This window comes from Littorina saxatilis, linkage group LG4 (assembly GCF_037325665.1).
Source record: "Littorina saxatilis isolate snail1 linkage group LG4, US_GU_Lsax_2.0, whole genome shotgun sequence".
NCBI classification, from domain to species: Eukaryota; Metazoa; Mollusca; class Gastropoda; order Littorinimorpha; family Littorinidae; genus Littorina; species Littorina saxatilis.
In genome coordinates this window covers 37,610,838-37,635,699 of record NC_090248.1, presented here as the reverse complement: position 1 = coordinate 37,635,699, position 24,862 = coordinate 37,610,838, and the positions used below count along the sequence as shown (strand labels likewise).

Here is a 24,862-nt window from a genome sequence, read left to right as displayed (position 1 = left end):
AGTGAATCTGAATGAGACTGTCTCACAGAGAGACCAAGAGAGAGGGTGTGTTGTGTGTGGGGTGGGTGGGTGGGTGTGTGTATGTGCGTGTGTGTGTGTGTCTGTGTGTCTGTGTCTGTGTCTGTGTGTCAGAGTGTGTCTGTGTCTGTGTGTGTCAGTGTGTGTGTGTGTCCAAACGCTGCTGTAGTAGAAGGAACTTCATAACTGAAGTAGGTGATATGGAACAAAAATAAGTATCAAAGAGGTTTACTATGTGTTTGTGTGTGTGTGTGTGTGTGTGTGTATGCGTGCATGCTTTTGCGTGTGTGCATGCATGTATGTGACTCTGGGTACCTATGTGTGCTAGATGAAGGCTCATATAATGATTATAATCACTGTAATTAAAAGATTCAAGTCAGTTCTGTTCTAGTCTCCAGCATAATTCCAACATTAACCAAGCTGTGTGTTTTGTTTGTTTCAGAGATCCAGACGCGCTTTGTGCAGAGCAACGAGTACCCTGACAAACGCACGATCTTGCTCACCAAACTCAAGCCCTGGGCTGGTCACGAGTTCCGCGTCAAGGCTCTTAATCGCTATGGTATCGGCGCCCCTAGCCTGCCTACCAGTGAGTTGTCACCCCTATCCCTTTTTTCTGTTCTTTTTTGGAATTTTTTTGGAATTTTTTTTATTTATTCATTTTTGTTGCTGTTCCGACTTTTCCTCTGTGTCTTAGCTTGGTCTCACACAGCTTGTCTGAGCAATAACTGTTATCCTTGGATTTAAGTGATTTTGATTAAGGAGTTTAATACTCTACATATCACCCTCACACCACTCTGGTATTCTGTGCAAGAATAGTACTGTCGAGGTAAGTGTTATATTGACTGTAAGGCTTCTTTTTAAGCCTACTGTCTATATGATACTTACCGAGACAGTACTATTAGAGTTTCCCTCCCGCCTCCCCTCTTGATATGTTATGGGCTTTTTGAGGGTCTGCAGCTCATAAAGAAAGAGGACGCGCCACCTACATCCTGTAAGGGGGAAGCACTCGGACAGTGCTTGGGATCCACGGTGGCGCATGGTTATGGGAGATAATTGTACCCACGCAGCGTTTTGTCCAATTTTTTCGGCCTATAATAGATAATGTGCAAGAATAGTACTGTCTCGGTAAGTATCATATAGACAGTAGGCTTAAAAAGAAGCCTTACATTTTGTCAGAATTGCCTATTTTACCAACACTTTAGGGAGGGACGTTAGGTTGTTGGGATGGGCTACCCTTTGAAGAAACCCTGTAATTTCTTGGCTGTTTTCGTGGTGAGTGTACAGAACTGTCGAACAGAGGTGGTGTGCCCGAGAATGCTTGCCCCTGGTCTGGAAAGCAGAATATGAAAAAATTCTTTGAGTACTGAGTCTGATAATATTCATTCATATAGAGCGTTTATGTCACGGCTCTCTAAAACTTGTCACCAAGAATACTGTTCAGGTCACAACAAAATTTTGAAGAACATGAAATATTTTTGCTGTTTTACACCCAAGATTGTCTTTTCTCTTGGACCCCCAAAATAATATTATGTTTCCCGTGACAAGGCCCACAAAATTAGGTTTAGTTGGTCTGTTGCTGTTACTGTTGGTCTGTTTTTGTTGTTTTTTGTCCACAGTTTTATATGCAGGGTTCGTACAGGTCATGGAAAACCTGGAAAGTCATGGAATTTGATTTTTAATTTTCCAGGCCTGGAAAGTCATGGAATTTCAATTCAAGTCATGGAAAGTCATGGAATTTAACAAAAATATAAAAAAATAAAAAATTAACCTTTAGCACGCCAGCGGCGATTTTCGTTGCCCAGCCATCCCCCTCCCCTTTGCCAGCCAGCAGTGATTTGCGTCGCCAACACAAGGCTTGTTCGTATGACCAACTTCTCGTTCGTATTTGCATACGAGAATAACGGTATTTTTAATGGCACTTGACCCAAAGCGAGGCTCACTTCCTTCCGTTATCTCGTCGTGTCGTCTGCGCTGCATTTGAGTCGGTTTCGTCAAAGTTTTCTGCTTTTGTTTTTGCATCGATAAAGTACTTTAGCGCTTCGACAAGCAAGATGGAGGATGATGAATTTGAAACTTTCTTTCGAGTTGTTTCTTGACAACAAAAAGTATGCGGAATTGGAACGAATTACCGAGGAAGATCTTCGCAATGAACTGTGTATCGCGGTGAAAAAAATGACAGTTCGTCAAGTCACAGTGACGGTTACGAAACGGAATTTACGAAAGTGCAGATGGATACAAACAGTGGCTGGTCCAGTTTAGTGAAATGACAGGACCAGCAAACATTACCGATAATCTGACTGCGTAGCAAATGCTTGACTTGCTTGTCGAAGAGACACTGCGTAGAAACTGACTCAAATTCAGTGCAAAGCAAGCCAGTGTCAAAACTGGCAGTGACAAGACGTAAAAAGTTTGCGTGTTCGGAAATGGCGACCTGTGGATCTAGTCATGGAAAATGTTATTGAGGCTCATGGAAAGTCATGGAAAAGTCATGGAATTTTGTTTCTAAAAACCAGTGGGGACCCTCTATATGACAATCAGGACAATAAAACCTGCATGACTTGTTTGTTTGCTTGCAGTCGTTATCCAGATACCTGGCACGGCCCCGATTGTGGCGCCCTCTGGTGTGTCAGGTGGTGGCGGAAAAGTGGGTGACCTCACCATCACTTGGAGAGTAAGAACACATTTCATACATCACACTACACAGTGTGTGAGGGTTCATGTGTGTGACTCAGAGTATGTACATGTGCATCTTGCGTTTGCTTGTATTCTTCATAGCCAGAACTTGTTGGTAATCATCAGAAATGATTGAAGTTAGTTCCCTTTATTTCTCAGCAGTCACGTGACTTGTGACTGCTGATCACTTCCTCTGTGCATATGTTTTTAATGTTACGGTTATTTTACCTCTGATTTATGGGTGTGAGGAAGAATGTATGGATGGATGATAGGTGATATCTTGAGTGTGCTGTGTATGTGAAGGATGTATGGATGATTGGTGATGTCTTGAGTGTGCTGTGTGTGTGTGAAGAATGTATGGATGATTGGTGATGTCTTGAGTGTGCTGTGTGTGTGTGAAGAATGTATGGATGATTGGTGATGTCTTGAGTGTGCTGTGTGTGTGTGAAGGATGTATGGATGATTGGTGATGTCTTGAGTGTGCTGTGTGTGTGAAGAATGTATGGATGATTGGTGATGTCTTGAGTGTGCTGTGTGTGTGTGAAGGATGTATGGATGATTGGTGATGTCTTGAGTGTGCTGTGTGTGTGAAGGATGTTTGGACGATTGGTGATGTCTTGAGTGTGCTGTGTGTGTGAAGAATGTATGGATGATTGGTGATGTCTTGAGTGTGCTGTGCGTGTGAAGGATGTATGGATGATTGGTGATGTCTTGAGTGTGCTGTGTGTGTGAAGGATGTATGGATGATTGGTGATGTCTTGAGTGTGCTGTGTGTGTGTGAAGAATATATGGATGATTGGTGATGTCTTGAGTGTGCTGTGTATGTGAAGGATGTATGGATGATTGGTGATGTCTTGAATGTGCTGTGTGTGTGAAGGATGTATGGATGATTGGTGATGTCTTGAGTGTGCTGTGTGTGTGAAGGATGTATGGATGATTGGTGATGTCTTGAGTGTGCTGTGTGTGTGTGAAGAATGTATGGATGATTGGTGATGTCTTGAGTGTGCTGTGTGTGTGTGAAGAATGTATGGATGATTGGTGATGTGTTGAGTGTGCTGTGTGTGTGAAGAATGTATGGATGATAGGTGAAGTCTTGAGTGTGCTGTGTGTGTGAAGGATGTATGGATGATTGGTGATGTCTTGAGTGTGCTGTGTGTGTGTGAAGAATGTATGGATGATTGGTGAAATCTTGAGTGTGCTGTGTATGTGGAGGAGGAGAAGGCATTTGTCATTCAAATTTGCCGACAATTTGTGTTCAATCATTTCTGAATGATGTGTGTTTGATAAAAACACTCGTTTTTCACTTTCTTTGATTTCACATTAACACAGCAGTTACACACATAAGAATTGTTTGCTCTAGCATGTTCATTTTTCTCCCCCGTGACAACAGCCGCTGCCAATGGAGGACTACAACGGCCCCGACCTGAAGTACGTTGTGCACTGGAGAACCAAACCTAACTCACAGGCTGACGACTCCAGGTGGCAGGATGTAAGTACTTCTTGTTGTTCTTCTTCTTGTTCTTCTTGTTGTTCTTGTTCTTGTTCTTCTTGTTTTTCTTGTTCTTCTTGTTCTTCTTGTTCTTGTTTTTCTTGTTGTTGTTCTTGTTCTTCTTGTTCTTCTTGTTGTTCTTGTTGTTGTTCTTGTTCTTCTTGTTTTTCTTGTTCTTCTTGTTCTTCTTCTTGTTCTTGTTTTTCTTGTTGTTGTTCTTGTTCTTCTTGTTCTTCTTGTTGTTCTTGTTCTTCTTGTTCTTCTTGTTGTTCTTGTTCTTCTTGTTTTTCTTGTTCTTCTTGTTCTTCTTCTTGTTCTTCTTCTTGTTCTTCTTGTTGTTCTTGTTGTTCTTGTTCTTCTTGTTGTTCTTCTTGTTCTTCTTGTTCTTGTTCTTCTTGTTGTTCTTGTTGTTGTTCTTGTTGTTCTTGTTCTTGTTCTTCTTGTTGTTCTTGTTCTTCTTGTTGTTCTTGTTGTTGTTCTTGTTCTTCTTGTTCTTCTTGTTCTTCTTGTTCTTCTTGTTCTTCTTGTTCTTTTTCTTGTTCTTTTTCTTGTTCTTTTTCTTGTTCTTTTTCTTGTTCTTCTTGTTCTTCTTCTTGTTCTTCTTCTTGTTCTTCTTCTTGTTCTTGTTCTTCTTGTTCTTATTGTTCTTATTGTTCTTGTTCTTGTTCTTCTTGTTCTTCTTGTTGTTCTTGTTCTTCTTGTTCTTCTTGTTGTTGTTCTTGTTCTTCTTGTTCTTCTTGTTCTTCTTGTTCTTCTTGTTCTTTTTGTTCTTTTTCTTGTTCTTTTTCTTGTTCTTCTTGTTCTTCTTCTTGTTCTTCTTCTTGTTCTTCTTCTTGTTCTTGTTCTTCTTGTTCTTATTGTTCTTATTGTTCTTGTTCTTGTTCTTCTTGTTGTTCTTGTTGTTGTTCTTGTTCTTCTTGTTCTTGTTTTTCTTGTTGTTCTTGTTCTTCTTGTTCTTCTTCTTGTTCTTCTTCTTGTTCTTCTTCTTGTTCTTCTTGTTGTTGTTCTTGTTCTTCTTGTTCTTCTTGTTCTTGTTCTTCTTGTTCTTGTTCTTCTTGTTGTTCTTGTTTTTGTTCTTGTTCTTCTTGTTCTTGTTCTTCTTGTTGTTCTTGTTCTTCTTGTTGTTCTTGTTGTTGTTCTTGTTCTTCTTGTTGTTCTTGTTGTTGTTCTTGTTGTTCTTGTTGTTCTTGTTGTTCTTGTTCTTCTTGTTCTTTTTGTTCTTTTTGTTCTTTTTCTTGTTCTTGTTGTTCTTCTTCTTGTTCTTCTTCTTGTTCTTCTTGTTGTTCTTGTTCTTCTTGTTCTTGTTGTTCTTCTTGTTCTTCTTGTTCTTGTTGTTGTTCTTGTTCTTCTTGTTCTTGTTCTTCTTGTTGTTCTTGTTCTTGTTCTTCTTGTTCTTGTTCTTCTTCTTGTTCTTGTTCTTCTTGTTCTTCTTGTTCTTGTTCTTCTTGTTGTTCTTGTTGTTCTTGTTCTTCTTCTTGTTCTTGTTCTTCTTGTTGTTCTTGTTCTTGTTCTTCTTGTTCTTCTTGTTGTTCTTGTTCTTGTTCTTCTTGTTCTTCTTGTTCTTCTTGTTGTTTTTGTTCTTCTTGTTCTTCTTGTTCTTGTTCTTCTTGTTTTTCTTGTTCTTCTTCTTGTTCTTCTTGTTCTTGTTCTTCTTCTTCTTCTATGGGCTGAAACTCCAACGTACATCCGTGTTCGACCAATACATGAATTATGTAGGTCTTAAGTTAGGTTTCCAGCATGTGTGTGTGTGTGTGTTTGCAAGTGTGTGTGTGTGTGTGTGTGTGTGTGTGTGTGTATGTATATGTGTGTGTATATGTGTGTGTGTGTCACTTTGTGTGTGTGTGTCTGTGTGTGTGTGTGTGTGTGTGTGTGTGTGTGCGGTTTGCATGTCATTTTGAGGGTGTGTCTGTGCTGTCTTGTTCATCTTCATGCATGCAAAGTTTACAAACATGCACATGCACACACTTTCATATTTTCCCACATCTATTTCTTCAAACTTTAAAGTCGACATCTGTATCTCAACAGAGCGAAGTGACCCCAGAGGAAGCTTGCCAGGACATTCCGGACATTGAGAAAGGTCTGATCTCCGTTTGCAAGCACACTGTGCTGGTTGGCGATGAATACTTCTACTTACCATACGAGGCGCGCGTGCGAGCCAATAACGTTTACGGCGCTGGGGTGCTGTCTAACATCGCCACCGTCATGTCTGCTGAAGAAAGTGAGTGTTTATTTTGGGAGTCATACAGTTTTGAGGTACAGAGGTACCTGTGATGAAAGGACACCCTCGGGGACCAACATAAAGTGTCCCCTCATTGACATAAGACATAAGATCATTTATTGTCCATACAATAATGGGCTGAAACTCCAACGTTAATATGTAAAGCGCTTAGAGAACGTTAAGCGCTATATAAATCTCCCCATACAATACAATTAAACAATGGATGGAACAGTGTGGTTCATCTGCTCTTGAAACAACCAAACAACATATGACAACAACCCTAAGCATAAAAACATAGGGGTGTATTCTCACAACTGGTATGTTTGGGTACAGTAATTAGACAAAAGGACAACAGAAGGTGTCCTCTCGTCAGAGGGGCCTCATGTGGCAGGTACAGTTGAACCTGTCTAAAGAGAACACCCAAGGGACTGAGCAAAAGTGGTCTCTGTACTCGGGTGGTCTTTGTAGACAGGACTGGGTGGCCGAGTGGTAACGCACTGGGTGGCCGAGTGGTAACGCACTGGGTGGCCGAGTGGTAACGCACTGGGTGGCCGAGTGGTAACGCACTGGGTGGCCGGGTGGTAACGCACTGGGTGGCCGAGTGGTAACGCACTGGGTGGCCGAGTGGTAATGCACTGGGTGGCCGAGTGGTAACGCACTGGGTGGCCGAGTGGTAACGCACTGAGTGGCCGAGTGGTAACGCACTGGGTGGCCGAGTGGTAACGCACTGGGTGGCCGAGTGGTAACGCACTGGGTGGCCGGGTGGTAACGCACTGGGTGGCCGGGTGGTAACGCACTGGGTGGCCTAGTGGTAACGCACTGGGTGGCCGAGTGGTAACGCACTGGGTGGCCAAGTGGTAACGCACTGGGGGGCCGAGTGGTAACGCACTGGGTGGCCGAGTGGTAACGCACTGGGTGGCCGAGTGGTAACGCACTTGCGCTCGGAAGCGAGAGGTTGCGAGTTCGACCCTGGGTCAGGGCGTTAGCAATTTTCTCCCCCCTTTCCTAACCTAGGTGGTGGGTTCAAGTGCTAGTCTTTCGGATGAGACGAAAAACCGAGGTCCCTTCGTTTACACTACATTGGGGTGTGCACGTTAAAGATCCCACGATTGACAAAAGGGTCTTTCCTGGCAAAATTGTTTAGGCATAGATAAAAAATGTCCACCAAAATACCCGTGTGACTTGGAATAATAGGCCGTGAAAAGTAGGATATGCGCCGAAATGGCTGCGATCTGCTGGTCGATGTGAATGCGTGATGTATTGTGTAAAAAATTCCATCTCACACGGCATAAATAGATCCCTGCGCCTTGAGTCCGAGTCTGGAGATACGCGCGCGATATTAGACTTCATATAACATTTATATTGTCAAAAAAACCGTCAGGGATCCTTTTGGGGTGGTCTTAAGGGGCGGGTGGTCTTAAGGGGCAGGTGGTCTTGATGGACAGGTGGTCTCCAGGGCAGGTTCCACTGTACATGTACCACTTTACAGTGCCAACCTGTCCCATTCCCATCCCGTTTTTAAGACAGGTACAAATTGTGATCTCAAATGGTGCGATATTTGAATAGTTTTTTTCTTCTTCTTAGATTCAGGCAGAGAACTTCTGTCGGTCATTTTCAAATTATTTTATGTGTCCAAGTTGTCATAACTGTGTAATAGGCTGTGGCCTAAGGCCATTTTTTTTATTTTGTGTCTTTTCATTTTCCCTCAAAACAGTGAGATGGCAGCAGAAGTTGAGTTTTGACGCTTGTGCGTTGTTTCAGTGCCAACAGGGACACCGCGCAACGTGTATTCGGTCAGTTTCAACGCCACAGCTCTTGACGTGTACTGGACACCTGTTAAAAACACGCGGGAAGAAATGAAGGGCCGTCTTACGGGCTACAGGGTAGGTGCACAATTTGTCGTCCAGTTTAAGCCTGTATGCTTGCAGTGTACATTCATAGGTATTTCAGGGCAGAGATGTAGCTTCACGGGTCTGGGTCAAGAACCAGTTCATAGCTGGTCTGCTGGTTCGATTTTCAGGTTAAGCAGGAGAGTTTTGTTTCTTAGAATCTTCTCTGCAAACGCTCTGTAGGTGTCTGAATACATCATGTGCTCACACTCACAACAACCCCAGGTTTGTACCAAAAGTATGAGGGCTTGGAAAAAAGACCAGAGACTTCAGTGTTCTTCTGTACAGTACCCGGCAAAAGAAATGCAACTCATTCACGCCCAATGTTGCAAGTGCTTTTTCGTCATTTTCAAACTGTCGTAAAATATGAACCAGATGCATGTGTGTGTGTGTGCTTGCGTGCGTGCGTGCATGTGTGTCTGTGTGTTTGTGATTGGTTGTTGCACATTCCTGTGAGCTCTTAGGAGAAGATTAGATTGATAAGTCTTCATTATTATTAATATTTAAGTTATTGAGACATCCCAGTGCACTGAGGGATTTATAGAGCAAATCGAGAAAATTCATTATTGAACGAAGCGCATAGCGCTGAGTTCAATAATTATTTTCGAGATTTGCTCTATAAATCCCTTAGTGCACTGGGATTGTTTCAATAACAATATTGTCAGTACCGCCATAGAAAAAAAAAGATTCCAAACGCACATTTTGCTACGCGCATGTGGTCAGGTCGTGTACGGTAAGATCTACTTTTGTGTGGGGTGTCTCAAGTGTGTCGTGCTTTCGTCACACGCATTTTAATTTCTGTTGGTAAATTCCAGTGTAGCGTTAAGCTGAACAGTGATGATCTTGCAGAGAGACCTCATTTGAACTCGTAGAAAGGACTGTGCTCTTCGTTATTTGCGATTCAAAACCTCCAGTCGAGCTTCGACGGATTGACTGTGCGGAGTGACTCCCCTTGAATTGACTACCCCCCTGAAGGACTCGACGGTTAGGACATTTTCAAAATAAATGTGGCATATTTCTCGTGTTGTATCTTCCCTCATCGGGGGATTCTGATACTAAATATGAACGGTAAGAATGCTCTGAACCCTACACGTATTATATCCCCATCGTTTTTTCGTTCACATTTGCCCAACATGTTAATTTGCTGAGCGGGGTTTATGTCGTCTGCTGGGCTAGGGCAATCGAACCACTGCAGTCTGCACTGAGTCTGCATGCATGAGGCAGGCTGGTAATATGTCTTATATATGGTAAGAACGTTCTGAACCCTACACGTTTTCGATTACGATTGTTCTTGCCTTGAAATAATAATTCGGAAACCATTCATTTACTGAACTGATGCAGTCGTATTTCAGTGTAGTCTGCTACGTATGACAGAGTCGATCGAGTCAGTCTTCACTGGTCTAGCTGGTACGTTATCGGAATAACACTTGTGTTTTCTGTTAGCTGCTGGGAATTGTATACTAACTTATCATTTGGTAATGTGGATGATAAGCTACATGCCACTAACACGGCATATGAGAAGAATCTATGCAAGTCGGCGAAAATGAGATGAAACACAGCGGCTTCTATTTTTAGATCAGTGGCACTGTGGCACAGGCACATGCAATCTGTCAGAAAAAAAACCCACTTCTGCTTTAATTGAGATGCAGGGAATTTATGGTCATTTGGCATTGTGAAGAATATAAGCTACATGTCATTAATTAATTCTGAGGATGAGAGCACAGTCTCGCTTAGGCAAAGGGCGGAAGAATACGCTCTGTGGAAAAGTTAGCGCACTCCAAGAGTGCGCTAACAGTTTTAGCGCATCGCCATTAGCCAATCAACTGGTTCACATTAGTCATGTGACACCAGTACTTACTGACAATTATTATTATTATTATTATTATTATTATTATTATTTTTATTATATCATCTACATATTCCCAAAAAAATCATCATGTGGCTGTCTAAATGACCAGATAAAATCGTTCATACAGGTAAAAATCCACTTGTACAAAACACAAGCGTAAGTGTGAGATTCAGCCCATGAACGCTGAACAAGAAGATGAAGAATATGTATATAATTTCCCTGTACACAGATCAACTACTGGGACAGAGAGGAGGAGGAGGAGGAGCAGGCGCGGTTCAACATCATCGCTATCCCTCCCGGCAAGGACAACATTGAGCACGGCCTGATCATCGGCCTGGTGCCGGGCCACTGGTATGTCTGCAATGTCCAGTCCATCAGCTCCGCAGGCTATGGCCCCAAGGGTGAAGACTACCCGCAGGAAACGGCCAACTATGGTAAGTCTTTTGTGTGTGTGATCGAGAGAGAGACAGAGAGAAAGAAACGGCCCAAGGGGGAAGACTATCCGCAAGAAATAACGCCTAATGCCTCAGTTTTTTTAGTCGGTGTCGTTTCCCATTAGGTCGTATTCCTATGGACAAAACACTCTTTCGATGACTCGGGCAAGACCAAGTCACGACAAGCGCAACAGCTTTGCGAATTTTCTGTTCTGAGAGTTTTTATACAACATGCGAAGGTTGCAGCCATTTAAGCATCTTGCTGGTGCAAAATCTTTTCTTCTTTGGAGCACCATTTTTGGTTCAGCACATCAGTATTTGCAGATTCCTGTGCATCTAAGAATAAAACCTGAAGTGAATCATAGCAATGAGTGTACATGCGATTGAAATTACACAATGGTAAATCCTTCCAAAGCATATGTGCATAAACTTACACTATGGTGAGGGAGAGAGAAAGAGAGAGAGATTTGTGTGAGAGATGCAGCTGTGGTGGACAAGAAAAAGTGAAAAGATTAAGAGAATGAAAAAAACCCAAGTTGTACAGACATTGTTTAACCTTATATGGACATTAAATTAAAAAACAAAACAAATAAGGAACATTCATTGCAGTTAAAGAATGTACACATTGTTGTCGAAGAACAGATTCTTCTTCTCCTTCTTCGTTCATGGGCTAAAACTCCTACGTTCATTCATGCTTTTGCAAGAGTGGGATTTTACGTGTATGACCGTTTCTACCTCGCCATTCAGGCAGCCATACGCGGCTCTCAAGGGAAAAGAAGAACAGATTGATTGTGTTTAGCATGCATGTGAAATTCATGAGATGAAATGATTTGGAGCTGTTTCTTGCACTGTTTGTCTTCTTTGTTGATCTGATAGGTTGCAATGACACAGGTTTAAGTAATCATGTGAATGATTGTTTTCAGCTCCTGCTCTGTACCCAACCGAGGTGCATGTGTACTCCATAGATGGTATTGGAGTGCAAGTGAACTTCCGTGGCATCAGCACCAACGTGGCAGAGGAACCGCTGATGGGCTACATGGTTTGTTAAATTGTTTTAGAAGATAAAATGTTTAGTTTGCTTTTTGTCAGACCGGATTTTTAATTCATTTTTATTTTTATTCATTTATTTTTTGGTTCAAGGGGAACATTATAAGATGTTTGATGGGTTGTTGACAGACCAGCTTCTTTGTCGGTCCGAGGGGGAGAGCATATCGTCTTTTGTTTATATGAAACAAAAGTCGATATGCCCCCCGAAGACCGACAAAAAAGCTGGTCTGACGACAAGCCACCAAACATCGTTTTTGAGTCACTTGAGAAAAAGTGACTCTATGTAATCGGTCAGTGTTAGTCTGTCCGGCCGGCCATCCGGCCGGCCGTCCGTCCGTAGACACCACCTTAACGTTGGACTTTTCTCGGAAACTATCAAAGCGATCGGGCTCATATTTTGTTTAGTCGTGACCTCCAATGACCTCTACACTTTAACGATGGTTTCGTTGACCTTTGACCTTTTTCAAGGTCACAGGTCAGCGTCAAAGGAAAAATTAGACATTTTATATCTTTGACAAAGTTCATCGGATGTGATTGAAACTTTGTAGGATTATTCTTTACATCAAAGTATTTACATCTGTAGCCTTTTACGAACGTTATCAGAAAAACAAGGGAGATAACTAGCCTTTTCTGTTCGGCAACACACAACTTAACGTTGGGCTTTTCTCGGAAACTATAAAAGTGACCGGGCTCAAATTTTATGTGAACGTGACTCATTGTGTTGTGAATAGCAATTTCTTCCTGTCCATCTGATGCCTCATATAATATTCAGAACTGCGAAAGTGACTCGATCGAGCGTTTGCTCTTCTTGTTGTCATCATTTTGGTAGTGAGAAAATAAGTGCACAATCAACCCAGGGAGCCATGCTTTGAAACACGGGTTCCGTGCTGATAACCACACGAGTCCCGGTTTGATAACCACTGGCAATCAAAGCTGGCGTGTGAAAGCAACTTTCTGTGTTTTTGAGTTCATTAAATGTTAGGATGAATATGTCAGGTTTGAGGATGCACAGTTCTGTAGGTTCATCTCGGTATTCCACCCCCTCGACTTTCTGTTGTAAATATTAAGCTAAGTGATCGAATGTGGAAGGTACGTTTGGTCAAAGGTCACAGAAGAATTGCGTCGTGCAGCGAAGGAAAGAATCGCGATCTTGTTTCCGACTCAGTACCTCTTTGTTTGTCATCAGACCTGTCATTCTGCTTGCTCGGCTTTGTTAGATGTTTGCATATCTTGTTGCTATTTACTTTGCTTTTATTATTGTTTCTTATTTGTGCTTCGTTTATCGATACAACGTCTTGTGCACGGGTCAAAATGTGTGTGTCAGTGGTCGTTTACTTGACGTGTCGTGTGTCGTCTGTTTAGGTCTGGGGAAACACCAATGAAAAGAGCCAAAGAATCCCCGAGCGTTTCTATTGGGTTTGCTTTTGATTATCCATGTATAACCTGCTTCCTGCAACTATGGTAACCGGGGATTTATTGCCTGGGGAACATGAGATTTATTTCCCAGGTGCTTGTGAATGAAAACTCGTGAAAATGATGACAAATCTTTTTGTTTCATCTTTATCGACCAAGCCAGGTTGTCTCATTTTTGTGGGGTTGGATTTGATAATTTGCAGTAGAACCCTGCCACAAGTGACCGCTAAAGGCCTGTCCAGACTTGGACGCCGTTTTACGCTATATGCGCCGCAGGCCGTTTTGTGCGTCGCGCGGGATTTTGCCGAGTGGCCACACATCGACGACTTTTTTCACAACGCGGTATCAGTGGAGCGCAAGCGTCAAGGTCACCTGACAGGAAGGTCAACACGCTAGCGGTAATTTGCAAAGATCAATCAATCAATATGAAGCTTATATAGCGCGTATTCCGTGGGTACAGTTCTAAGCGCTTGTCGAAGGGTTGTCAACACAGGACTAACAAAGAAACTAACATCTTCAGACGGACACGAACCCTATCACACACTAGCAAACCCTGGTAAACAAACAACTGTTTAACAACAATCTACACATCAATAGCTAGGTCCAAACAAAATAATATTAAGCACAAAGAAAACACCTCTCACAGAGCACAGCACAAGAATGTCTTTTGGGGCACAACACATCACGTCGAGCATGAAAGTCGCAGCCAGCTACGGGAAGAACTGAGTCTTCAACCTACTCTTGAACGCGTCAAGAGAGGGGCTCTGGCGAAGCTCAAGCGGCAGGGAGTTCCAGACGGAGGGGCCCGCAGAGGGAAATGCACGCTGACCAGCAGATGCGAGTTTCGAGCGAGGGATGTGGAGGCGGAGAGGGTCAGCAGCAGAATGAAGGGGACGGTCGGAGGGCTGGGTGTACAGGTCCAGGGAGGATTGAAGGTACTCGGGAGCAGAGTCGTTGAGACACTTGTAGACCAGAGTGGACAGTTTGTAGGAGATTCGGGTGTTGACAGGGAGCCAGTGCAAGGAGCGAAGTAGGGGGGTGATGTGGTCTCGCTTCGTCTTCCTCAACGTCAGCCTGGCAGCGGCGTTCTGGACTCGTTGTAGGCCATGAATGGATGAGGCGGGGAGGCCAGCCAGAAGGGAGTTGCAGTAGTCCAGACGACTGAAGATGAGGGAGACAACCAGCTTGACACAGGCATCGTGGGTGAGGTAGCGACGGATGGAGGCGATGCGTCGTAGGTGGAAAAAGCAGGTCTTGATGATGAAGGAGATGTGTGTCTGCATGGAGAGAGTGGAGTCAAGAAAGACGCCAAGGCTCTTGACAGCAGGGGAGAATGGAACAGTCGCGTCATCCAGCTGGAGGTCGGTCACAGTGAGGGAAGCAATCTTCTGTCGTGTTCCAACGAGAAGGGCCTCCGTCTTCTCACTGTTCAGCTTCAGCTTGTTCTCAGTCATCCAGTTCTTGATGTCAGTGAAACAACTGGAGATGGATCCAAGGAGATCGTCAACGTCCTCCGGCTTGGCGCTGTTCGGGAGCTGCGTGTCATCGGCAAAGGAGTTGTAGTTCAGGCCGTGGCGTTCGATGACCAGGGAGAGGGGTTGGGTGTACAGGGTGAAAAGGACAGGGCCGAGGACAGATCCTTGTGGGACGCCGAAGCGGACAGGGACAGGCTGAGAAGAGAACGAATCAGTGGTGACAGTCTGAGAGCGGTTCTGGAGGTAGTTCCTAAACCAAGAGAGGGCGGTGTCGTGAATGCTGAACGTGGAACTGAGGCGATCGACGAGTAGCTGGTGGTCGATCGTGTCGAAGGCCGCGGAAAGGTCCAGCAGCACAAGGGCAGAGACGAGACCGCTATCTGTTGCGTTCAGGAGGTCTGTGGTGATTCGCAGGAGCGCCGTCTCGGTGCTGTGGTGAGGGCGGTACGCTGACTGGTACACTGGCATCAGCGAGTTCCAAGACAGGTGGGCGCTCAACTGCTCCAGGATGATACGCTCCAGAAGCTTGGAGAGGAAGGGCAGGTTGGACACAGGACGGTAGTTCTTCAACTCGTTGACGTCAAGGCCGGGCTTCTTGATGAGTGGGCGGACAACGGCAGACTTGAAGCAGTCGGGAACGACGCCTGTGGCCAGGGATATGTTGATGATATCTGTGATAGACGGCAGGAGCTTGTCCAGACACTTGGTGAAGAGGAAGCCTGGCAGGGGATCTAGCTCGCAGGTCTTGATGGCCGTCTTGGTGATGAGTCGCTTGACGTGGTTTTGAGTGACAGGCTGAAAGCACGTGAGGGGGGAGCCGGAGAAGGAAGGGGAGGGTGGGGACGGGACGAAGGGCTGCTGATCGAGTGTTTTCCGAAGCTGGTCAATCTTGTCCTTGAAGAACTCCGAGAATAACTCTGGGATATCCTGTGGTGGGTGAGCAGTGGGTAAGGGGGCAGCGGGGGAGGAGCCCAGGAGAGAGGACATGATGGAGAACAGCTCCCTGGATGATGAGGCGTTGACGATGCAGTCGTGGAAGTGCTCGATCTTGGCAGCAGTGATGGTATGCGTGACTCGAAGCACCGCATCCCTGAGAATCTGCTTATGAACCTCCAGGCCAGAGTGTCGCCATGCACGCTCCGCTCGCCGTCTCTCGATCTTGGCAGCTGTGATGTCCTCAGAGAACCAGGGAGCTGCGTATGGCTGCGTACATATAAAACAGTGACAGTTGCATCGACTGCCACGCCGCGAACTTTGCGTCCCTGTTTTTGTATAACTTGGAAAATGTATTCCACAGGGATTCGTGGCTTCTGTATAGATCGATAAGTTCGCCGATCTGTGTCGAAGAGATACTTAGAGTCTACCCACAATCCAACTCGATCTGACGGTTGACGTCATCGCTCTGGTTTTTCTCTGATTGGTCAAATTTTCGTCGTTCTATTTCTGTGTCAGAGAAATTAGAACACGCTCTATTCTTCTGCAGATAACGCTTCGCGATCATAGCCCGCCGCGGCGTGCCCAGCGGGACCGTTTTGAGCATAAGTCAAATGTGGACAGGGTCAGCCTGGGGTGTCTGGACAGGCCTTAAACCACCTTCCTTGGTCATGCACAGATCCAGTACTGACCAAGTGGCAAAAAGCTCGGTTCGATTATCATATTTTGGGGGATGAATCTGAACATTGTTAGTGGAATCCTCACAGTCTCACCGCTGAGCTACATTTGGTTGTCATGCACAGATCCAGTACTGGCCAAGTGGCAAGGAATCCAAAAAGCTCTGTTTGCTTTTCTTATTTTCAGGAGTGGATCTGATCATTTTCAGTGGAACCCTCTCACAGTCTCACCACTTAACTACTTTTGCTTGTCATGCACAGATCCAGTACTGGCCGAGTGGTGAGAATATCCGTAAAGCTCGGAATATGGACGTGGGGCGAAGGAACTACGGCACCCTCACTAACCTTACGGAGTCTGTGCTGTACCAGCTGCGTATCTTTGGATACAGTCGCGGCGGCCAGGGGAAAAGGAGCTCCCCTTCTGTCTATTTCACTGTGGGAGGTAGGTGTTGTAGGCCTAATGAGGTGTGGGGGTGAGAGGAGAGGCTGTGTGTGCGTGCGTGCATGTGTGTGTGTGTGGTGTATTGGTGTTTGTTAGTGTGTGTGTGTGTGTATGCGTGCTTGCATGTGTGTGTGCATGTGGGTGTGTGCGTGCATGTGTGTGAAAGAGGGAGAGATGAGTGTGAGAGATACAGTGGTGGTGGTGAGGACAAGAGGAATTCACCCTCCGTGTATTTCATTTTGGGAGGTGGGAATTTTGGGGTTGTATGTGTTGGGGGGGGGGGGGGGTGTGAGGGAGAGAGAAAGAGAGAGAGATTTGTGTGAGAGATGCAGCTGTGGTGGACAAGAAAAAGTGAAAAGATTAAGTGAATGAAAAAAACAATGTGAATTTGTTTTTGAATTAAAAAAATTCTCTTTGAACCCAAAAGTAAATGTTGACCAAATAACCTATCTGTGTGGGGAAAATTGAATCATAATAGGTCAAATTTACTCACATTTCCAACACACTTAACATGGAATTGTCTGTGTGTTTCAGAGGGCCAGGTGCCCTTCAACCCAGAGACAACAGAGGTGATGGCAGGGGGCTCTCTGCTACAGTCATCCTTGATCACCTTGGTGTGCTCCCTTCTGCTGTCCACACTTCTTGCTAAACTCCACAAACACTAATGATGTTTTCTGTGAAAACCTCTCATACCTCTAACACTACTGCTGCCAGTGACAACAATGATTTCAATTTTTTTTCTCTCCATGGGATCAAATGATAAGGGAAGTAAGCGCTGTTAACACGAACTACAGTGTGGGAGAGCCATGCAGAACAAGTCTTCTGGGCTGGTGTGCATGAGAAAGTGTCCAACTGTGTGGGAACCAGCTGCTGTGTCGGATTGGTTGAAATGGAGATTTGTTTAAGATTTCAACCAGTCTGACCCCGCGGTTGGTTCCCACCCATTTGGGTACTTTCTCGTGCACATCGGTCCTGGCTAGCACCTTAGGCAAGCAGCATTGAATTAAGCTTTGGAAATGATGTGCACAGGGTTTGCATTGGTTAGCATCTCTCTTCCATCAAAGGTAAATTTTAGGCTAAAAATCTGTGGTATTCGAAGGCCTTTTGCCCTCAAATAGTTTTTCATGCAAAGAGGGTATAGCTGGTTGTCTTTTGTGTTCAAACTAGCTATCCGATGTTATCAAATGGATGATTGATACATATAGATCTCAGATTTTTTTGTATTTGCCCTATGTGTGAACTGCTTCCAGCATTTTGTATGGAAACAGGGATGCAACAAAAAAAAACAGAAAAAGTTGCCATTTTAATTTTTGTTTAGAGGTTTTCACCTGGAACTTCATTATTTTTTACTGTGAAAAGATAAATGTGTACATAGTTTGATTTGATAATGTGTGTTGTGAAAGTGCCTGTGTGACTGAGTGTGAAATGTTGAAATGGAAGCAAATTTTAAACAAACATGATTCTGAATTGTTTGTGAAAGAAGTGAAAGTCATCTTTCCAAATATAGCGCAAAATGATCGCTGCTTATGTAGTTTGAATCTCTTAGAATTGGCCATTGCGCTTTTTTCACAGCGTGTAAACTATTTCTGTTCAATAATTTTATATGACCAGAAGTTTACATAAAATAGGACAATTGTTTTTTTTGTCAAGGTATTGTTTGCAATTTATTTTAAACCATTTTCCCTTTAACTACATTCCAGTACAATTTGGTTGTGTCAGATTTTTATTTTCTCTGAATTATTTTCTCTTTATTGAGAGGAAAATTGTCATGTTACATTGTTTTATTATCTCACATATCAGTTAATTGACATATCATTTTGACACAGCGGGTTAGGGGGAAGAATTTACCCGATGCTCCCCAGCATGTCGTAAGAGGCGACTAACGGATTCTGTTTCTCCTTTTACCCTTGTTAAGTGTTTCTTGTATAGAATATAGTCAATGTTTGTAAAGATTTTAGTCAAGCAGTATGTAAGAAATGTTAAGTCCTTTGCACTGAAAACTTGCATTCTCCCAGTAAGGTCATATATTGTACTACGTTGCAAGCCCCTGGAGCAATTTTTTGATTAGTGCTTTTGTGAACAAGAAACAATTAACAAGTGGCTCTATCCCATCTCCCCCCCTTTCCCCGTCGCGATATAACCTTGAACGGTTGAAAACGGCGTTAAACACCAAATAAAGAAATTTTGACACAAACAACAACAAAATTCTGTAATGTGAATAATATTTTGGCAATGTGATGAGAAGATCATTTGAAAGAAAATTTAACCTGATTCCCAAGATATTAACCTGTACGTATTCATGGAATGATTGTGACAGAAGTTCACTTTTTACTGCATGTGAATAAATTAAATGGTTCTGTCCCTTGCAATGCTAAAATGCAGGTTGTATATTAAGACATGATACTTTTGCCCAGTACACAATCTTTATGCATGTTATATATGCTGGGCATTTATGTCACTCTTTGCTTTGCTTTGTTCAATGGTTATATAGAATCCGAGTGAGTCTGCCGGATGCCGCACCCCCCCCCCCCCCCTTCCCCCTGTCAATCACCACCACCCTTCATCGGCATGTCAGTATGATGCCTTGTAAGAAGTAAGGTGACTGCACTGGCGTCAGTTTATACATTGTATTTTATTTGGTAGTAACATCATGGTTGTGAAAGTTTGAGTTAAATATTCCCCCAAAGTGTCTCTGTTCTTGTTCAGATGAAATGTTTTCATGGATAGAAATGAAAGCATGCACAGTTCTTGTTTCAGATAAGATGTTTTCATGGATACAAATGAAAGCATGCAGAGTTCTTGTTTCAGATAAGATGTTTTCATGGATAGAAATGAAAGCATGCAGAGTTCTTGTTTCAGATAAGATGTTTTCATGGATAGAAATGAAAGCATGCAGAGTTCTTGTTTCAGATCAGATGTTTTCATGGATAGAAATGAAAGCATCCAGAGTTGTCTGCCTAAAATCCAACATTCTGACATGATACATTAACCTAATTCCAGTGTGATTCAAATGTGAAAAATTCTGAGACAGTGGTGTTTTCAATGAAAATATAATTCAGCAAGGTTAGATGTCTGGCTGTTTAAGAATACCAAAATGTATATTCATGTATATCACAAAGATGTCTTTGTTGTTTTACCCTTTTGATCAGTATACTCTTGTCTTGTTTTTAGATTTTTGGAAGTGTAGTTTCTGTACTGCAGATTTATGAATTTAATTTTGCTACACTGACGAATGATTTTGTTCTCTCTACTTTGGTCTGTCTCTTTTTCTTCAATTTTACATCCAGTCAATATTTTTTTTTAATTTTTTTTTTTGCATCTGTAACCTACCTTTTTTTCCCCAAATGATTGCTAGTCTTTTTCCTTATGAATTCCCTTTTTACAACTGTTGCCATTGCATAAACTCTTTACTTGCTCCACAATATGCCATCATTCCTCACATTTAATGTGGCGTGTGTAGGTGCTTCCCTCTATTGGTTTCTTGTTTCCTTTATTGTATTTAATGTAGATATGAATATTACCTGTATAACCTGTATAACATTTTCAAAATGTAGAATCAAATAGTACTTTTATGACTTCCTTGTATAGTATACCTTTGAGAATTAATGTTGGGTTCTTCTTTTTTTGAACAGTTCAAAAAGTCTTCCATAATGTTCTGTCCCAAATCTTTACTGAAATGTTCTGTTCTGGGTGTTTTGTTTTGTTTGTTTTGTGTTTTTGTTTTTGTTTTGTTTTTTCTGAAAAGAAAATTATTTCCTGCACAACTGAGATTTTTCTATCTGATATTGACTTGCAGCTGTTCAAAATGGTGAATCTCATCACTAGATTTTTGTGTGTGAATTAAATCAAAGAGCCTAAAGAAACATCCTGTTTGTGTCGTGACGAAAAGTCCTTTGATTTAGTTTTGTTTTCAGCATATTTACCTTTAAATCATTTCCTGTTCGGAGGAATCTCGGATATTTTAAGCTTCTTAAGCTTTTGGTCGTGCAGCTGTTTTGTTGGATGATGTCCTGTTTTCCCATTTTCATTGAATTACGTTCTGTGTTTTTTTGCTGGCATTTATTTGAAAACTGTTTAGAGGACACACGTTTTTAGAGATGAGATTTCTTTGCGGATCTGTGCAAATATTCTAAAACACATGAAATATCCCACTTTCGACATCCAAATTATAGAAATTAGTTAGCTTCAGGGGGCTTCTCATGAGAGGTCACGACGTCCCGGTAAACGTTTTTACTTCTACTTCAGTCCCTGGACCCTGCGTTTTGCTGTGTTGAGATGTCGCCTCAAAGTTACATGGAAAACCATAACTCACTTGCCCCCATTTGAAGATTTTACCGGACTCGAAGCAAAATATTTTTTTTCAGCAACAGCATATTGAACAATACATACATACAAACAAATAATTTGAGGCCTTAGTAGATTTTGAAAATTCAATTAGAGTGAAAATTGAATTATGACTTTAAAGGTTACAAGAATGCTCACTGTTCTGTTAAAAAAAACAAGGCCAGTAAAGATTTAAGGGTTTAACGAGTGTTTCCATGCTTTTTTTTTTTAAGCTTTTGATACACCCCAACCCCGCCTTGCTTACCCAGCACAAACCATTTTGATTTTGCAATGGCATATCCCAAACATATTGTTTTTATAGCAATCCGAAAGCAATCTCAGAGCAATTTGTTCCTGTTGAGGTGTGACTTGCGCTTTGAAAGAACTCCAACTCACAATGTTTTTCTTTCTTGGTTTTACTCAGGAATACTCAATTCCTTTTTCTATACTCGATCTGCCACTGAAATTATAATCCACGCAATTCTCAGAATTCCTTCCCTTTTCAGAATTCCTTCTTGAATCTTTACTTCAGGATGTCTTTGTGCTTGTGTTAATTTTTCCATATACTTCTGAGATTCTGTTTACGTTTGTTGTCTTTTTGATTTCACTGAAAAATACTGATCGATATAATGAATGAAAGACATATTCCATTTTGTGCATGTGTGGCTTAACACGTATGATGTCTATACACCACTAACATATCCATCGTTTATACATATAGAGGCAATTTTGCATTGATCATTTTCTAAATAAAGATGTACAAATAATAAAGTTCAATTCAGTGTGTTTGTTTGTATGAATGGTGTGTGTGTGCATGTGCGTTTGTGTGTGTGTGAGAGAAAGAGTGCATCTGTTTGATGGGTAAGAACAGCTAGCTATAGTTTACAATGAAAATCGAAAAAGAACCTGTGATAAATTCTTGTGAATTTTGCTTTTAAGTGAGATCTGAACAAATACTACTATCATTCCTAAGTGTGATTTGCTTTTCTTTCTGTTATTGACTCCTTCTCAAAGAAATATAAACAATTACCATCTAAACCGTCAGTATCATCACATGTAAACATTCTGACGATGTGATGTGTACGCATCTATCAAAACGAATTCCCAAACTTGGGCAATAAAATATCAAATGTGAACTGAAAAAAATGAGCACATCGACAACAGAAAAAAGTTCAGGTATGTAGGTACGGGAGAAATTCAGAAAGGTATGAATTGCTGTTCCGTCTAGAGAAGGAGATCCGTATTTATGCGATCAGCGGGGGTTGGGTTTTTGTTTGGCTTCAAGGAACACTGACCCCTTAACCTCGCCTTCTACGGCGCTAAGACCCCTGACTTTCAGCACAGTAGGGCCCCTCTGTTAATAAGACCCCTGACTTTCAGCATAGTAGGACCCCTCTGTTAATAAGACCCCTGACTTTCAGCATAGTAGGGCCCTCTGGCTCTGTTAATAAGACGCCTGACTTTCAGCACAGTAGGGCCCCTCTGTTAATAAGACCCCTGACTTTCAGCACAGTAGGGCCCCTCTGTTAATAAGACCCCTGACTTTCAGCACAGTAGGTTCCCTCTGTTAATAAGACCCCTGACTTTCAGCACAGTAGGTTCCCTCTGTTAATAAGACCCCTGACTTTCAGCACAGTAGGGCCCCTCTGTTAATAAGACCCCTGACTTTCAGCATAGTAGGACCCCTCTGTTAATAAGAACCCTGACTTTCAGCACAGTAGGGCCTCTCTGTTAATAAGACCCCTGACTTTCAGCACAGTAGGGCCTCTCTGTTAATAAGACCCCTGACTTTCAGCATAGTAGGACCCCTCTGTTAATAAGACCCCTGACTTTCAGCACAGTAGGGCCCTCTGGCTCTGTTAATAAGACCCCTGACTTTCAGCACAGAAGGGCCCCTCTGTTAATAAGACCCCTGAATTTCAGCACAGTAGGACCCCTCTGTTAATAAGACCCCTGACTTTCAGCACAGTAGGGCCCCTCTGTTAATAAGACCCCTGACTTTCAGCACAGTAGGGCCCTCTGGCTCTGTTAATAAGACGTCTGACTTTCAGCACAGTAGGGCCCCTCTGTTAATAAGACCCCTGACTTTCAGCACAGTAGGGCCTCTCTGTTAATGAGACCCCTGACTTTCAGCACAGTAGGACCCCTCTGTTAATAATACCCCTGACTTTCAGCACAGTAGGCCCCTCTGTTAATAAGACCCCTGACTTTCAGCACAGTAGGGCCCCTCTGTTGATAATACCCCTGACTTTCAGCACAGTAGGGCCTCTCTGTTAATAAGACCCTTGACTTTCAGCACAGTAGGGCCTCTCTGTAACTAAGACCCCTGACTTTCAGCACAGTAGGTTCCCTCTGTTGATAATACCCCTGACTTTCAGCACAGCAGGGCCTCTCTGTTAATAAGACCCCTGACTTTCAGCACAGTAGGTTCCCTCTGTTGATAATACCCCTGACTTTCAGCACAGTAGGGCCTCTCTGTTAATAAGACCCCTGACTTTCAGCACAGTAGGGCCTCTCTGTTAATAAGACCCCTGACTTTCAGCACAGTAGGGCCTCTCTGTTAATAAGACCCCTGACTTTCAGCACAGTAGGTTCCCTCTGTTAATAAGACCCCTGACTTTCAGCACAGTAGGGCCTCTCTGTTAATAAGACCCCTGACTTTCAGCACAGTAGGGCCTCTCTGTTAATAAGACCCCTGACTTTCAGCACAGTAGGGCCTCTCTGTTAATAAGACCCCTGACTTTCAGCACAGTAGGGCCTCTCTGTTAATAAGACCCCTGACTTTCAGCACAGTAGGACCTCTCTGTTAATAAGACCCCCGACTTTCAGCACAGTAGGGCCCCTCTGTTAATAAGACCCCTGACTTTCAGCACAGTAGGACCCCTCTGTTAATAAGACCCCTGACTTTCAGCACAGTAGGACCCCTCTGTTAATAAGACCCCTGACTTTCAGCACAGTAGGGCCTCTCTGTTAATAAGACCCCCCAATATAAGACCTCCCTTTCTGACCTTGTTTTTTTTTCTCTCAGATGTTCTGTTCAAAACCACCGGCACGGTTGGCCTAATGGTAAGGCATCCGCCCCGTGATCGGGAGGTCGTGGGTTCAAACCCCGGCCGGGTCATACCTAAGACTTTAAAATTGGCAATCTAGTGGCTGCTCCGCCTGGCGTCTGGCATTATGGGGTTAGTGCTAGGACTGGTTGGTCCGCTGTCAGAATAATGTGACTGGGTGAGACATGAAGCCTGTGCTGCGACTTCTGTCTTGTGTGTGGCGCACGCTATATGTCAAAGCAGCACCGCCCTGACATGGCCCTTCGTGGTCGGCTGGGCGTTAAGCAAACAAACAAACATACTGTTCAAAACCTCAGTAAATTCACCCCCATTTTAAGACTCCCTCCTTTTAAGACCGGAGTTTCTAAGATTTTTGGAGGTGTTAAAGCGGGAGGGGGGGAGGGGGGGAGGGGTGGGGGGGGGGGGGGGTTCCTCTGTAAAGATGTACCTGCGATGAAAGGACATTATTGGAACCAGCTAGAAGTGTCTAGTTGGCTTTAAGGAGCGCTGCATGACTCTTCACCCTCGCCTTCATGTGTAAGTTGAATTTTCGTGTGCTCCTTTGTTATGTACTATTAACAGATTATACGGCTTCGTAAAACACGAGTGAGAATTGAAACAAACACCTTGTTCAGACGTTCTTCCAGTCCCAGCAACGTATCAATCAATCAATCAATGAGGCTTATATCGCGCATATTCCGTGGGTACAGTTCTAGGCGCTCTGCAGTGATGCCGTGTGAGATGAAATTTTATACGGCCAGTAGATTGCAGCCATTTCGGCGCATATTTACCTTTCACGGCCTATTATTCCAAGTCACACGGGTATAGGTAGACAATTATTAACTGTGCCTAAGCAATTTTTGCCAGGAAAGACCCTTTTGTCAATCGTGGGAAAATGGAGGGGAAAGGGCGTTTCCTTTCACCAATGTACG

The 24,862-nt window shown here is 43.2% G+C and overlaps 1 protein-coding gene across 2 annotated transcripts in view; it reads left to right on the top strand.

Moving 5' to 3' along the window:
- LOC138964662 (contactin-like) overlaps window positions 1-21,651 on the top strand; it is a 66,133-nt gene extending 44,482 nt beyond the window's left edge. Inside the window, exons 18-26 of one of the 2 annotated variants that reach the window (XM_070336670.1) lie at window positions 461-604; window positions 2,595-2,689; window positions 4,082-4,180; window positions 6,206-6,398; window positions 8,160-8,281; window positions 10,366-10,570; window positions 11,494-11,609; window positions 16,377-16,557; window positions 17,092-21,651. In XM_070336670.1, coding sequence (XP_070192771.1) covers window positions 461-604; window positions 2,595-2,689; window positions 4,082-4,180; window positions 6,206-6,398; window positions 8,160-8,281; window positions 10,366-10,570; window positions 11,494-11,609; window positions 16,377-16,557; window positions 17,092-17,222 — 1,286 coding nt within the window. In that variant the 3' untranslated portion in view covers window positions 17,223-21,651. Of the gene's footprint in view, window positions 1-460; window positions 605-2,594; window positions 2,690-4,081; window positions 4,181-6,205; window positions 6,399-8,159; window positions 8,282-10,365; window positions 10,571-11,493; window positions 11,610-16,117; window positions 16,145-16,376; window positions 16,558-17,091 lie in introns of those variants that run through there. The other variant, XM_070336671.1, reaches the window with a different exon arrangement.
- Window positions 21,652-24,862: the final 3,211 nt, after the last annotated feature.